We start from the raw sequence: 16,353 nt of genomic DNA, 5'->3' as shown, positions 1-16,353 counted from the left end.
AATTTTAAAAACATTTTAGGGCTAAAATAAGAATTTACGAAAGTTTTGAGAACTCTTTTTAGCATGTCTCCCCACATATTTTATTAATAAAAATACTTATATGTCAGCCCACTTTTATTGTTCCCTGGGTTTCGATTTTTTTTTTAATTTTTTCTCGTCTGTGTAATTGAAACTTAATTTGAAAGAATCACTTGTTCAGTTTAGCCCATATCAACTGAATATAAGTAGGATATCGTTAACTATGTAGTATCAGAATTTATAATTTAATATTGGTCGGTCAAAATTACAATAATTTTTATTTTTTTTGTATTTTTTGAAGACTTTAGTTGCTGTACCGAATCGGAAATTCAGCTGAATGTTGATGGTTTGAACATATTGAAAAATAATACTTGTGGTATTTATAGTGTGGATAAAGTTTCGAATGGTCATCAAGCAGCATTATTTGGTTATCCATGGATGGCTCTACTAAAATATAAAGATGAACGTCAACCCTTTAAATGTGGTGGCACAATAATAAGTGATCGTAAGTTAATGAATATTTTGTTAAATATTTAACATAAATTTTAATTGTTTTTTTTTTTTTTTTTTAATTTCCAATAGAATACATTTTAACGGCAGCTCATTGTGTTCATAAATTGGAACATTTACTGTAAGTCTTTATAATAGTAAATCTTTATATTTAACTTATATATAGAATAAAACAAATATATAAGATCATGACCTATGTCTATGTATAAACCACCATCTGAAGTTCTTTTTTAATTCTTTAAAAAGGACGTTTTATTGTAAATTTAAGATAGCCAATAGTCCTGAGAACAGATCATATTGTTTCCAGGATTAATTTTAATTTTAGTAATTTGACATTTAAATCAGTTTTATTAAAATTGAATCAATAATTTTTTAATCCTTTATCATATTTTTCTTCACTTTTGAACAGTAATGCAGTACGTTTGGGAGAACATAAAATAAGCACAGAAAGGGATTGTATTAAAACACCACGAAAGATATATGTGCTCCACCTGTGGAGGATGTTGGAATAGAAGAAATAATAATTCATGAGAATACACTAGGAGCCTTTATCATGACATAGCTTTGATACGTTTGAATAGAAAAATTACATTTCAACGTAAGTTTATAATTTACAACTAAATCATAAAACAGTGAATAACTTGACTCTAATTTCAGGTCATATAAAACCCATTTGTTTGCCAATATATGATAACTTACGTAATAAGGAATACAGTCAATATGTCATCTCTGGTTGGGGTACAACAGAAAATGGTTAGTGCAAATATTATATTTTTAAATTTTATTCTCTAATTAAAAGTATATTTTCTCACTTAATAGGCACTACATCCGATATTCTGTTAGTCGCTATTGTTAACAAAGTCGATCGCATGGAGTGCGAGAGATTGTTAAGAATGCATCGCCTTCGATGGCCAATAACAATGGGACAAATTTGTGCCGGTGGCAAAGATTTAGTAGATACCTGTCGCGGTGATTCTGGTGGACCATTGGGATATCGCGACTTTTATAATGATACACCACGTTTTATACAGTTTGGTATTGTCAGTTTAGGTTTGGAAGCGTGCGGTGTTAAGGAAGTACCAACTAGTTATACAAATATTTCATATTATTTGCAATGGATAACGGATCATATCAGTGCAAAATAGGACATAAGAAAAATGTAGCCTGGTGTTCAAACTATTTTTAATTATAATAATCAAATTATCTTTAATAACACATGTGTAAATCTAAATCGAAATTGTCACCTTCGGAACTGATTCTGAGGATGTTTGCAGCGGTTCTGTAACTAGTTCTTAAATCAATGATTTTTGTTAGAATTTGTCTTCGGAACTTCGGAACTAGTTCTAAGGAACGTATATACTTTATTTAAAAATGGTTTTATTCAGCGATTTCTATACGATATTATGGAGATTAGAGATTAGAACTAATTTTGAGAAACTGTTGAGGAATTATTATTATTGTAACAATTTAATTTACAAAACTTACCTACATATCTTACGTAAAATTCATTATCTATCTGCAGCACCTATAACACCCTGTAGCAATTTTGAAAAAAGCTTTCACACATAGAAAAGTTGATATGCATATAAAATTAGATTCCATATATAGGAATTCTGCATACTCTGATTTTTGTAATCAACTCTTATGTCCTTAAAAAAGGACTTCAAAGTTTAAAGGACTTACAATTCCAAACGAATATTTTAAATATTTATATGTATTGTATGATGCTAATATTGGTATCAGATAAAAGCTGGGAATCTGTACATTCTATCTGTATTATTTATTTGACTCAAATCGAAAAAGAAATTAAATTTAAAAAGGTCTCATTTTCGAAACAAAAATTTTTAACTATTTTTTTGTGACAAATTTTCTTTAGGTTTTCATTTCTTTTTTGATCCTGATGAATTGAAATAAATAATATTAATTTGAAGCAGAGGTTCTCAGCTTCTGTTGATATTAGTATTAATACCAAATTTTGTATATATATTTGGAATTACATCAATAGAAATCGTATGTTCTTTAAAGTTTAAGGTCATTTTACAGGGACATACGAATTGATTATGAAAAACTGAGTACACAGAGTTAATGCTAATGGTCCACAGAATGATGTACGCAAAGATTTTTTCATGTTGCACTTTCTATTCTCCTGGTACAATTCAATCAGGAATCTCCTTAATTCGTTAAAGTTCAGTTGTATGCAGAAATATACATAAAATTATTTTTGTATTGAAAGAAAGACTATTTAATTACAAAATACTTGACTTTTGATATACAAAACGTTGCCAAATTAATTGGAAATTAGTAAAAATTATAATTAACCTCCGGTGGCTACATACTATGTATATTATCTGTATTCTAAGAATTCAATAAATTATTTTTCTTAGAACTTTATATGAACGCGAGCCCAAAAAAATATTTTTATACGAACCATAAAAAATAGGGGTATATGTACATATTGATTTTGTCATTGCGTTTGTAATTTTCAATTCTAAACTCATTTGAATTGACTAAAATTTTATTCAATTAATTTTTGTGTGCGAATGATTTGCGAACTAGTTCAAAAATGAATAATTCATTTGCAGCTCTAGTAAATATGTATCTTGTCATTGAGTAAATCTTATAAATAAATACCAGAAGGATCCTTTCATAAAATCCTATAGGGCCGTCTTCCGAAATTCACTTTAAATATGTATATCACATGCTTTGATGGTGAGTGTATATGATTCGGTATAGCCCATTATGACAGTCTTGCTTGTTATGTTTAAGTCGATTTACATATTTATATTTTACTTAAAATTTTCTTATCTCAATCTGCAATAGAAAGAAGCAGTGTTGCCAATTTAGCACTTTTAGTGCTAGATTTAGCATCTTATAAACTTATTTAGCACCCAAAAAGGTAATCGACCACCTAGCACCATTTGTAGCATTTTCAAATATTCTTTGCCTTTTTTATCGTTGTTCAAAAGGTACTTTTTTAATTTTCTATTATATTGAACCTAGAAACATGAAAATAAACAAGTTGAGCCCGGATTAGGTGACTGCCTATAAAAGAGGACGCTTTGGTACTTTTCCGGAACTTTTTGAATTTTCTATAATATTCATTGTTTCAAAATATGCAGATACTAAAGAGAAATTTGCGTCACAGGACCTGAATATATGTATTTAAAAAAGGATTTAATTTATGTCTTCCCATTAGAATGTTCCTTAAAATATCTTTATAACTGTAAACCAGGTTTCAAAACAAGTAGGAAAGTATTGTCGGGCATGGCCGACCCTACTTTCTTACTAATACCCTACACTATGTTGAATTTTACAATGTATTTAAGTAATTTATTCATAAAAAAACAAATTTTCTAAATGAGGCTTTATATAAGAGTATAGGTCAAACATCGGCTGATCCTTATTAAATTTGAGAAAAGGATATATTTTTAAATAACAGTTAGTTATGTTGAGTTTCATTGCGATACAAATGGTTATAAGTCAATTTTAGACGTTTAAGACATTTTTTGAAGGGGGGTTTGTATGGGGGCTAGGGTCAAATAAGGGCCTCTCTTTTGGAAAATATCATATATACTTATATAAAACTTATTTGTGCCAATTTTTGGAGAGATAATAGCATATTTGACGTAATTATGCCATAAAAAGCCCAAATCGGGAGGTACGGTTGTAAGGGGGCTAGGTGAAATAATGGACCGATTTCAACCATTTCAGATAGGCTTCGTCCCTGTGCCAAAAAACACATTTGGTCCAAATTTCATCAAATTATACCTTGCTTACAAGGTTTACATGGACAGCCAGCCAGCCGAACAGACGGACGGACATGTTTTAATCGACTCAAAAAGTGATTCTGCGTCGATCGGTATACTTTAAGGTAAGGTAGGACCAATATTTTTGTGTGTTACAAACATCAGCACAAACGTATAATACCCTCCCCACTATAGAGGTGTAGGGTATAAATATTCAAAACAAAAAGTTTATGTGTTGCGCATCAATTCACTCGTTCAATGGAACGGTTCCGGAACTAGTCCTTTAATAAATGATTTTAGTTTGATTTTGCTATCCTCAGAAACAATTCTAATTCTACTAGCTAAAAACATTATTATAAAAAAGTACCAAAAATAGAGTAATTTTTGAAAAATTCTAGGAGAGCAATATTAAAAATCCGCTTTTTGGGCTACATAAATTAAGAATCAAAAACTCTAAAACCAGTAATTATACAAATTTTATTCTGTATTAAAATTATCTCATAATAAGTTTAAAAATTTTAAATCAAATATTTTACAATAGAAAAAGCTTTTTTTTTTCCAATTAGGTTTTGGCAACACTAATTTGAAGTATTTTAAAAATAAATGATTATAAAAAGATTGATTGATCTGTATATAAATTAATTTTTTTTAATAAGAAGTTTCAGATCATATCACTCACTGAACGGAAGAATAATGTTTTACGATTTCATAATAATAATTCCTTTACTGTGGACAATTGCACAAGGACGTAAGAAATTTTGAAATTATTTCTTTTCATTGCATATATGAATATATTTTTTCTTAAACAGAGTATGGAACTAATTGTTTACTTCCCAATCATCGAAGTGGCCTGTGCATGCCTTTGAAATCTTGTAAATCGACATATAGAATAGTTAATAATATTCTTGACAATGGCGGTAAAATTAGCAATGCTGATCGAGAAAAGCTTTTGAGTCTACAATGTGGAACTATGAGACATATTGTATGTATGACAGTATATTTGTTTGTATTTTAAATTTAGTATAATTGATTATTTAAAGCACTTGGTATGTTGTGAAGAGTCTGATATTCAATTAAATCCTCTCGGTTTAGATTTACTAACAAATAATTCTTGCGGCATAGAAAACACAAATAGAGTAGCATACGGTCGAGATGCTAAATTATATGGTTTTCCTTGGATGGCTTTGTTAAAGTACGACGATCCTATAAAGCCATTCAAATGTGGAGGATCATTAATAAGTGATCGTAAGTATTTTTAATAAATCTAAAATTCTATTTAAAAATATACAAATGTTCATTTAAAGTTTTGTTGTTCTTACTTTAAGAATATGTTTTAACTGCAGCTCACTGTATTAATGAAACCTTAAAGACACTGTAGGTATATATTTTAATTCACAGTTAATAAATAAGTGAATAAATAAAACAAATAAGTATCTACATAATTTACGACATACATATATTTCAGTATTGCAGTAAGACTTGGAGAACATCGCATTAGCACCGAACAAGACTGTGAAAACTTGGGTAGAAAAACTATTTGTTCTCCACCCGTCGAAGATATTGGCATTGAAGAAATTATAAAACATGAGCATTATACAAAAACTTATGTACATCATGATCTTGCATTACTGCGTCTCAATAGAAAAGTTCGCATTCAACGTAAGTAAAATTTTTGATATTTATGTATTTATAAAATTATTTAATAAAATTTTATGTAGAACATATTAAAACTATCTGTTTGCCAATATACGACAATTTAAGAACAAAAGAATATGATAAGTATGTCATATCCGGATGGGGAGCAACCGAAAGAGGTCTGTAACGATTTCTATTGAAATATGCTAGATCAGCATGAAAACGTTTTATTACTTTAGATATGTTATCCGATGTTCTCCAGGTTGCTGTTATATCAAATATAAATCACGTAGAATGTCAAACACAGTTAAGAACGTTTCGTTTTCGCCAGAATATAACAAGGGGACAAATTTGTGCCGGTGGTGAAAATTTGACTGACACCTGTAAGGGAGATTCTGGTGGACCTTTGGGTTATAGAGACATTTACAACGGCAAGCCAAGGTTTATACAATTCGGAATTGTAAGTTTTGGTGTTACTGGCTGTGGCCGTATAATAGCACCATCTATATTTACAAATGTTGCTCACTATATACAATGGATAACGGATAATATGTACTGAAACATTGATTTTTTTAATATATAAATATAAAATATTTTAATATATAAATAAAAAGATATCTTCTATATACATATATAAAAAAAGTAGAGCTCCTGACTAATTTGTCGTACAACCTAAACGGCTGAACCTAAAATCATGATATTTTGATAGGAGATGTCTTCTTAAATTACGTTTAAGCGGTAAAAATTGTGTTTATTTTTGATATTTAACAAATTTTCTGAGGGGGGCTTTGTATGGGCCAAGTGATGCCCGTTCAGTAAAAAATTCAGCAGGGTCATTAAAGCTAGTATAAAATTTGTTGTACCGCTTTTTGTCTAGTACGAGTATATTAAAAACAAATGTTGATCTCAAAAGTCATATTCAGGGGGTTTAGTTGTATGAGGGCTAGGTGAAATCATGGAAAGATTTTAACAATTTTCAATAGGCTTCGTCCATGGAACAATAGAAGATTATAATGATGAAAGTGTACTTTATTATAAAAAATTTATAATAGTGTTCACATGATATACACTTATACATTTGTATTGACATAAATGTTGAAATAAAGAAGATTACCTTTATAGAATGTTAATTTTCTGGTGGCACATTATGACTCAATCCGATATTTATATATCGATGTCACTAAAGTAAAACTTTTTAAATACATTTAGAATGTTTTCAATAAAAAAAGATGGGTGGGTATATTGAGTTAATAATTCCGATTGTAACACATTAAAATATTGACGCATACCCTCAGAAGGATATTTGGATCATTATTAGATTTTAAAACAATCTAGGTCTAAAATTCAAAAAAATATTTGTTTTATGAAGCTAGTGAATTTTGTAGAGGTCGGCTCATATTGTACTCAAGCCCACATTAAAGGTCATATATCACTACAATATAGATATATGATAATAAAATTCAGAATATATAAATATATATATATATATATATATATATATATATATATATATATATATATATATATATATATATACAGTGTCTCTCATAAGTATTCGAATTTAGGTAAACTATGAAAAGAAACCAAATTTAATAATATATTTTGTGTGGGAAATAAATAAATAAATTTGTTATATTGTCTAGATAGTCTTTAGTTTTGATATCACGCCCCTTAAAACTTGAAAACTTTACATTTACTTAAATTAGTTATGCTTTTTTTAAAAAAAGTCCATGAAACTACTTCACAAAAGTATGCGAATTTTTCCTGTATTTCATATTTGATCATATTATACGATACACACATTTTAGAATCGCATGGTTTTATGCTTAATATAGTTTTAAGGGGTTACTATCAACCGCATGGATATATTTTTGACCCATTTGGTCCACAATTTTGGGGGATTTGTACCCTCTTTTCATGTAATATCATTAAAATGGCGATTTTTGGCTATATTTGTAATGTTTTCACCCTTTTTCCAGAGATAAAACCAAAATTTAATATTGGAATTAAATAGAAACCATAGGGTATCTAAAAATAATATTTTTTGTTATAAGGATCTGTACTTAAACGTTCCAAGATGTATTTTTGCTATCGTTTTGCAGTTTCTAATTGAATTATCTGGATCATAAGTCCCTTTTCGTACCTCTAGGGACGATATTTTCCGACAAAGTTGTCTAGTGTATATTCATGTACATATTGGCACTAATGTATTTTAAATTTTCAATATATTATAGCGGTATACAACCCCAAAACATGCCTTAACAAAACGTCATCCTATATAGTAGATTTCAGTTTTTACTACTCGTAACTTTCACGCTTATGTTGCCCGTTACAATAACACTGTAAGTCCTAAATTTTGGTTTTAATTTGATCATAGTAAATAATATTTAAACACATATCAACATTTTTGATGTGATCATAATGATATCGTGCCATGCAGCATGGAGGCCATTGGTATATAAAAATAATGATTTTACTATTTTGAATGGTGTTTCTTCGAGGCATGTTTTGGAGTTGTACACTTCCACAACACATTGAAAACTTAAAATGTATAAAAGCTGATATCTAAAAGAATATATACCAGAAAACTTTCCCCGAAAATAGTTGATCCTAGTATTATAAAAATGGACTTAAGTTCCAATATATTGAATTAGCGAAAGAAGAATGATCCGAATAATTTATCTTGGAACGTTTAAATACAGATTCTTGTAACAAAAGATATTATTTTTAGATACCCCAAGGGGTCTTTTGAGTCCCAATATCAAATTTTTGTTTTATCTCTGGAAAAAAGGAGAAAAATTTACAATTATGGTCAAAAATCGCTATTTTAATGATATTACATGAAAAAAGGGTACAAATTCCCCAAAATTGTGGACCAAATGGGCCAAAAATATATCCTTTCCGTGGATAGTAACCCCTTAAAACAATATTACGCATAAAAACCATTCGATTCTAAAATTTGTGTTGCGTATAATATGATCAAATATGAAATACAGGAAAAATTCGTATACTTTTGTGAGGCAATTTCATGGACTTTTTTTAAAAAAGCACAATTAATTTAAGTCAATACAAATTTTTCAAGTTTTAAAAAGCGTGATATCAAACATAAGGACTATCTAGACAATATAACAAATTAATTTATTTATTTTGCACACAAAATATATTATTAAATTTGGTTTCTTTTTATAGTTTACCCAAATTCGAATAATTATGAGAGACACTGTATATATCCTGCTCAAAATTAATTTTAATTTACGACACAGGCTTTGAAAGTGATTGTATATAGTGAACATGTATATAACTCTCTCTTGATTGTTATTATTTTAATTTGCGTTTATTGATGACGTATTAAACTTAATCATATATTCAAAATATGATTGAGATTTTGTATTGACTGAATAAATTATTTGTCAGTTGCATTTAGGAACTACATTTTTACAGTTTTTAATGCTTCGCTTATTTGGAATTTTTGCAATTTTATTTATATTCATTTTCATAAGCATTAACAGTCGTAAGTATTTTTGAAAATTGATATTTTAACGTTTCGAAATTCCTTTAAATAAAAATTGTATTTATAAGAATATGGCACTGAATGTCGAATGCCAAATGAAATGAAAGGTAAATGTGTACCCGTAAAATCTTGTAGAACCACATATGAATTTTTTGAAAATATTCACAAATCTGGAAATAGTAGTATTTCAAGTATAGATCGGGAAAAATTATTAGAACTAAAATGTGGCACAATGAAAAATTCGGTAAGTATAGGTTATTCAATAATTGTTTATAAAATCGAATTTATTTAGTTATCTATTTTATTATCATAATTTTTAAAGCCCCTCATCTGTTGTTCTGAATCGGAGGTGCAATTGAATGTGAATGGATTTAATATACTAAAGAATACTACTTGTGGCATATATATTGTAGATAAAATATCTAATGGTCATGTTGCCGCTCTATTCGGTTTTCCATGGATGGTTTTATTGAAATATGATGATGAATTTAATACTTTTAAATGTGGTGGATCTTTAATAAGTGACCGTGAGCTTTTTTTTTAATTTATTAAATCTAAAATATTTATTAAATTTATTTTTTGCAGGTTATGTTCTAACTGCAGCCCATTGTATAGCTAGATCAGATAAACAACTGTAAGTATCGAAGATATAGATGAAACAAGTGCCTCAACCATTAATTTTAAAATCCAAAGAAAGTCATATACAATTTTGATTGGCTATAGGGGTTATTATAATAATTATAATCGCAAATTTAATAGAAAGATCATATAATATTAATGGCAAATAAGATCCATTTACGGATTTTATTAGATTTTACTCTAGAACTTAAATTTTTCGATACTTTAAGTTTTTTATATAATATTTTTCATAACAAAATCTATTTTCAAATATTACATTAATAAGACTTTCATAGTTTTATTGATAAAAGATCAAATATCTTTTTAACTTCTTTTAATAATTTTTATTTTTAGTGTAGCTGTCAGATTAGGAGAATATCAAATCAGCACTGAAAGAGATTGTACGAATTCAACACGTAAAAACATTTGTGCTGATCCAGTAGAAGATGTTGGCATTGAAGAAATATTTATACATGAAAATTATCAAAGAAACTTGCACCACGATATAGCACTTTTACGTCTTAATCGAACAGTGGAATTTAAAAGTATATATGTAAAAACCAACAATTTTCAAATCTTGATTAAACGAATTCTTGGAATAATTTAGGACACATAAAACCCATATGCTTGCCAATATTTGACGTTTTGAGAACAAAAGATTACAGTGAATATGTTATATCTGGATGGGGAGCTACAGAAAATCGTATATTTAAATGAGACACATACATATATTTAAAATTCATTTATAGAGATTTTAAAATATTTTCAGGCAGTTCTTCGGATGTCCTGATGGTGGCCATTGTCCCTAGTGTAGAACGTTCACAATGTCAAATAGAATTGAGAAAACATTATCTACGTTTGCCTTTAACTGAGGGTCAGATATGTGCTGGCGGTTTAAATACAGTTGATGCCTGCCGTGGTGACTCTGGTGGACCTTTAGGTTACAAAGATTTTTATAATGGTCATCCACGTTTTATACAATTCGGTCTTGTTAGCGTTGGTTTGGATAATTGTGGTTTTGAGAGTCCACCCACGACTTATACAAACATTTCCCATTATCTACAATGGATAACTGATCATATGTTGTAAAATTCAATGTTCAAACTGAGTGCTATGTTGAAAAGTTATGTTAAATTACATAACAAATATTTCGGAGATTAAGAGAAACTTTCTTGCTAAATAATTTCTGTTTAATTTAGTAAATAAGTAAATAGTTACTTACAAATTAAATTATTAAAATGTACTCAAAATTCCGGATATTATTTTAGAACTTATATACACATATGGGTAATTTCGTGTCAAGTGACCCAACTTTAAAAATCGATGTATTCGATTTTGCACCATGGATAGTACTATTGGATAGTAGACCAGACACAAATTTTCAGCGCTATCGGTCCAGGACTGCCGGACCTAAAGGGGGTCAAAGTTAGACATTTTCATTCAAATGAGTGTAACTTTTCACCTATTAGTCTAGCAAAAATTGTCCAAAGAAGTTCAGAGAGCTATTTCTTCATTGTTTCCAAACATTTTTTTAAAAAAAGAGAGTTTTTTGAAAAAAAAAAAAAAAACATTAAAAAAATCCTTTGGCAGTTCTGGGCCGATAACCCTATAAATGTGTGTCTGGTGTAATCTAAAACAAAAAGGTTTTTTAATGAAATTTGTGAAAGAGGACAAAGGACTTGTATACCCATCAGTTAAGAATATTTTAAACGCGTTATCCAGTTTTTATACCCATCATTAAAAAACACATCGAAATATAGTATATAAATTCTAAGACGATCTAGCCATGTACGTCCGTATGTATGTTGAAAACTAGATAGAGTCCAAACGAAAAAAGCTAGAGATTTGAAATTTTGCCAAATTATTTTTAGTTGTTCCAGTTTGTTTGGGCAATTCAACTAACGGTCAACGATTTCATCTAACTCTCATATTAATTAGGCTCTCATTAGAAAAAATAAATGCTTAAAAAAGCATTTATAGCGATGAAATTCTACATGAACAAGTTTTATAGGAGTCTAAATGTTTTTGTGAAATTTTATGTCTATCGACACATAATTGACCCCATATAAAGTTCCCTCAGAAAATTACTTTAAAGCTCATAATTTGCTAAAAAAAATGCAATACAATCATCTCTATTCTGCATTTCGATTACGTTCACGCATTCAGTTACGCAACGATCGAAAAAAGGTATTCCAACAAAAAACTGAATCGTAAGAAAAAGAAGAAGCAATTCCACTTCGTTTCAATGCTTTACGAATGTGTGTATTCTGCGTTACGATCGTACCTACGTTTATGTAAGTTGTTGTTTATGTGGCGGAGAGTCGAATCGAAATGCAGAATACCAAAGTTGCCAAACGGAGAAAATTTGGATTCGAATTGAAATGCGGAATAGGGGCCAATAACAAAATTCAACATAAACTTTTTAAGAAGATTGCTATGTAACATCTGAATCATGTCAAGTAACTTTTAAAACCGATGTCTTACGATCGGAATGAAAAAAAATGTTTTTTTAAAGGAAAGTATAAGTGATTTCAAAAATTTTTAACTTAATTATAATTTACAAAGAATTGAACTCGAAGAAATTTGTAGATCAACAATGGAAAGGCTTTTACCAATTAAAATTTTTAATAATATATTTTGTTTTTGTAAATGGCATATTTTTATGGAAACTGTTGATTACACTTTTAAATATAAATTTCTTAGAAATGCTTAATCAAGCTTTTTATTAAACTCATACATGGGACATACATTTCAAAGCCACAGAGAAGGTCTCTTATACATTCCATATGGAATATTTACTAAAGTTATTAATTAATTGTATATTTTTAAAATACTTTGTTTAAAATAACAATTAAGGTGTTTTTACCTTTAAATAAATCATTGAAGTTATTACATTACAATGTCTTTATTATAAGTTTCGATATTATTTTTAATTAAAGGAATCCCGTAAGATCAAAAACACACCTACAAAAATTGGTTACGTTTTTTAGTCAAATATTTGATAGGTATGAACATATATTTAGTGTTTTATTTCGTTTCAACAAATCATATCTAATTCAATCGATTTGATATGTTTTATACATTTAAATTAGTGACGATTTAGTTTACTTCCACCTAATCAGTCATATTAAAATTCTTTCTACACTTAGTGATTGATAAGAATTTTCTAAAAACTGGTTTTTATAGGGTGTTTGGGGAATGCCCCAGAAATGTGGACAGCTTAAAATATGTGTGTGTGTTTTAACTTTTTTGAATTATATTTCATTAAAATTTTGGGGATTTTTTTTGATTTGAATTTATATTTAAATTTTATTTTCTCGTTAAACTTAAATGAAATAATTAATTTAAAAGTATTTTTCATATTAATTTGTACAAGTTCGTTGAACATTTTTGGTTAAAAATAAGTGAAAATTATTAATAAAAATTTGGATTTAAATCGTAGGGTATTGTGGTAATCACAGCTGTAAACTAATGTTGTTTTATGAGTAGTAGAATTTTGTTTATAATCAGAGTTTAAAATAATAAATTCATTAATAATTTTCTAACGATTATATAATATTTGCTAAATTATATTGTACGTTATTTGTATCCTTGTTTATCAGCAACATGATTTCAACAGAATATATAAAACTGCATTTGTGTTTATTTGTTTGTGCGTTTGATCTATATAGACGTTTAAAATGCTGAAGCGATCTTCAGTGTCTTCCTGTAGGACTATAATTATAGGCTACTTTTTATTTCGAAATTTCAAATAAAAGAGATGCCACGTCCACATACAAAATAAGTAGTAAAAGTAGTATATCTCAGTAACTACAAGGGTCCTCATATGGTATGATAAATTTTGACATCTATATAAACATTTCAGGACAAAATGGGCGGATTGGAAAAAGTAGTCGTGGTACCTCCCAAATAACAAAAAAGTATTAAAGTAGTATATCTAAGAAAATATAAGAGCTAGAGTCCAAAAATTGTAACGCAGTCACTTAACTATCAATATTAATATTTGAGATAAAATTGACTGCACTAGCAATAGGGGGCATGGTACCTCTTATATGAATTCAATACAAAAATTCGAATATCTGGGAAACTATTAGAGCTACAACCCTAATATTTTGCACAAATAACTTTATGAACATTTGGGGGAAAATTGGCAGGACTAACAATAGAGGGCGTGGCACCTCCGTGGCTACAACCCTAATATTTTGCACAAACAACTTTATGAACATTTGGGGGGAAATTGGTCGGACTAGCAATAGGTGGTGTGGCACCTCCATTATGAATTCATTACAAAAATTCCAATATAAGGAAAACTATAAGAGGTAGAATCCTCAAATTTTGCACGAACAACTATGACAATTTATATGAACATTTGGGGGTATATTATATTGACTAACAATAGGGGCGTGTATAGCTAGATCAGATAAACAACTGTAAGTATCGCTAGATCAGATTGACAACTGCCATTTGTATAGCTAGATCAGATAAACAACTGTAAGTATCGAAGATATAGATGAAACAAGTGCCTCAACCATTAATTTTAAAATCCAAAGAAAGTCATATACAATTTTGATTGGCTATAGGGGTTATTATAATAATTATAATCGCAAATTTAATAGAAAGATCAAATAATATTAATGGCAAATAGATCCATTTACGGATTTTATTAGATTTTACTCTAGAACTTAAATTTTTCGATACTTTAAGTTTTTTATATAATATTTTTCATAACAAAATCTATTTTCAAATATTAAATTAATAAGACTTTCAAAGTTTTATTGATAAAAGATCAAATATCTTTTTAACTTCTTTTAATAATTTTTATTTTTAGTGTAGCTGTCAGATTAGGAGAATATCAAATTAGCACTGAAAGAGATTGTACGAATTCAACACGTAAAAACATTTGTGCTGATCCAGTAGAAGATGTTGGCATTGAAGAAATATTTATACATGAAAATTATCAAAGAAACTTGCACCACGATATAGCACTATTACGTCTTAATCGAACAGTGGAATTTAAAAGTATATATGTAAAAACCAACAATTTTCAAATCTTGATTAAACGAATTCTTGGAATAATTTAGGACACATAAAACCCATATGCTTGCCAATATTTGACGTTTTGAGAACAAAAGATTACAGTGAATATGTTATATCTGGATGGGGAGCTACAGAAAATCGTATATTTAAATGAGATACATACATATATTCTAAATTCATTTATAGAGATTTTGAAATATTTTCAGGCAGTTCTTCGGATGTCCTGATGGTGGCCATTGTCCCTAGTGTAGAACGTTCACAATGTCAAATAGAATTGAGAAAACATTATCTACGTTTGCCTTTAACTGAGGGTCAGATATGTGCTGGCGGTTTAAATACAATTGATGCCTGCCGTGGAGACTCTGGTGGACCTTTAGGTTACAAAGATTTTTATAATGGTCATCCACGTTTTATACAATTCGGTCTTGTTAGCGTTGGTTTGGATAATTGTGGTTTTGAGAGTCCACCCACGACTTATACAAACATTTCCCATTATTTACAATGGATAACTGATCATATGTGGTAAAATTCAATGTTCAAACTGAGAGCTAAGTTGAAAAGTTATGTTAAATTACATAACAAATATTTCGGAGATTAAGAGAAACTTTCTTGCTAAATAATTTCTGTTTAATTTAGTAAATAAGTAAATAGTTACTTACAAATTAAATTATTAAAATGTACTCAAAATTCCGGATATTATTTTAGAACTTATATACACATATGGGTAATTTCGTGTCAAGTGACCCAACTTTAAAAATCGATGTATTCGATTTTGCACCATGGATAGTACTATTGGATAGTAGACCAGACACAAATTTTCAGCGCTATCGGTCCAGGACTGCCGGACCTAAAGGGGGTCAAAGTTAGACATTTTCATTCAAATGAGTGTAACTTTTCACCTATTAGTCTAGCAAAAATTGTCCAAAGAAGTTCAGAGAGCTATTTCTTCATTGTTTCCAAACATTTTTTTAAAAAAAGAGAGTTTTTTGAAAAAAAAAAAAAAAACATTAAAAAAATCCTTTGGCAGTTCTGGGCCGATAACCCTATAAATGTGTGTCTGGTGTAATCTAAAACAAAAAGGTTTTTTAATGAAATTTGTGAAAGAGGACAAAGGACTTGTATACCCATCAGTTAAGAATATTTTAAACGCGTTATCCAGTTTTTATACCCATCATTAAAAAACACATCGAAATATAGTATATAAATTCTAAGACGATCTAGCCATGTACGTCCGTATGTATGTTGAAAACTAGATAGAGTCCAAACGAAAAAAGCTAG

At 28.9% G+C, this 16,353-nt stretch overlaps 2 protein-coding genes across 2 annotated transcripts; both read left to right on the top strand.

Annotated features, from left to right (window-relative positions):
• The first annotated feature begins 337 nt into the window (after nt 1–337).
• LOC119599565 (serine protease grass-like) lies at nt 338–6,510 on the top strand. The gene is given in 14 exon segments (XM_037949367.1): nt 338–523; nt 601–649; nt 938–996; nt 999–1,058; nt 1,061–1,126; nt 1,186–1,281; nt 1,348–1,670; nt 4,917–5,022; nt 5,084–5,256; nt 5,315–5,519; nt 5,600–5,648; nt 5,740–5,933; nt 5,993–6,088; nt 6,149–6,510. Coding segments are annotated over 14 exon segments (1,863 nt in total). The 5' UTR covers nt 338–456; the 3' UTR covers nt 6,469–6,510.
• A 2,835-nt stretch (nt 6,511–9,345) lies between these two features.
• Nucleotides 9,346–15,754, top strand: LOC119599564 (serine protease grass-like). The gene is made up of 12 exons (XM_037949366.1): nt 9,346–9,420; nt 9,489–9,664; nt 9,743–9,947; nt 10,006–10,054; nt 10,393–10,583; nt 10,646–10,741; nt 10,808–11,123; nt 14,344–14,357; nt 14,438–14,468; nt 14,867–15,057; nt 15,120–15,215; nt 15,282–15,754. Exons 1-12 carry the CDS (start codon nt 9,357–9,359, stop codon nt 15,599–15,601), a joined length of 1,749 nt encoding a protein of 582 aa, XP_037805294.1. The 5' UTR covers nt 9,346–9,356; the 3' UTR covers nt 15,602–15,754.
• The last annotated feature ends 599 nt before the right edge of the window (nt 15,755–16,353 follow it).

This window comes from Lucilia sericata, unplaced genomic scaffold (genome assembly GCF_015586225.1).
Source record: "Lucilia sericata isolate MDLA Ls3-8-SP2 unplaced genomic scaffold, ASM1558622v1 Contig000082F_arrow, whole genome shotgun sequence".
Lineage (NCBI taxonomy): Eukaryota > Metazoa > Arthropoda > Insecta > Diptera > Calliphoridae > Lucilia > Lucilia sericata.
This window is presented reverse-complemented; position numbering and strand designations above follow the sequence as displayed.

What these genes read in the sequence shown, in the direction of transcription:
- LOC119599564 (XM_037949366.1), top strand. Translation starts at nt 9,357, where the DNA reads ATGCTTCGCTTATTTGGAATTTTTGCAATTTTATTTATATTCATTTTC. An exon ending in TGGATCTTTAATAAGTGACC is followed by an intron (nt 9,948 to 10,005) that starts GTGAGCTTTTTT and finishes TATTTTTTGCAG; the next exon opens with GTTATGTTCTAACTGCAGCC. An exon ending in TCGAACAGTGGAATTTAAAA is followed by an intron (nt 15,058 to 15,119) that starts GTATATATGTAA and finishes GGAATAATTTAG; the next exon opens with GACACATAAAACCCATATGC.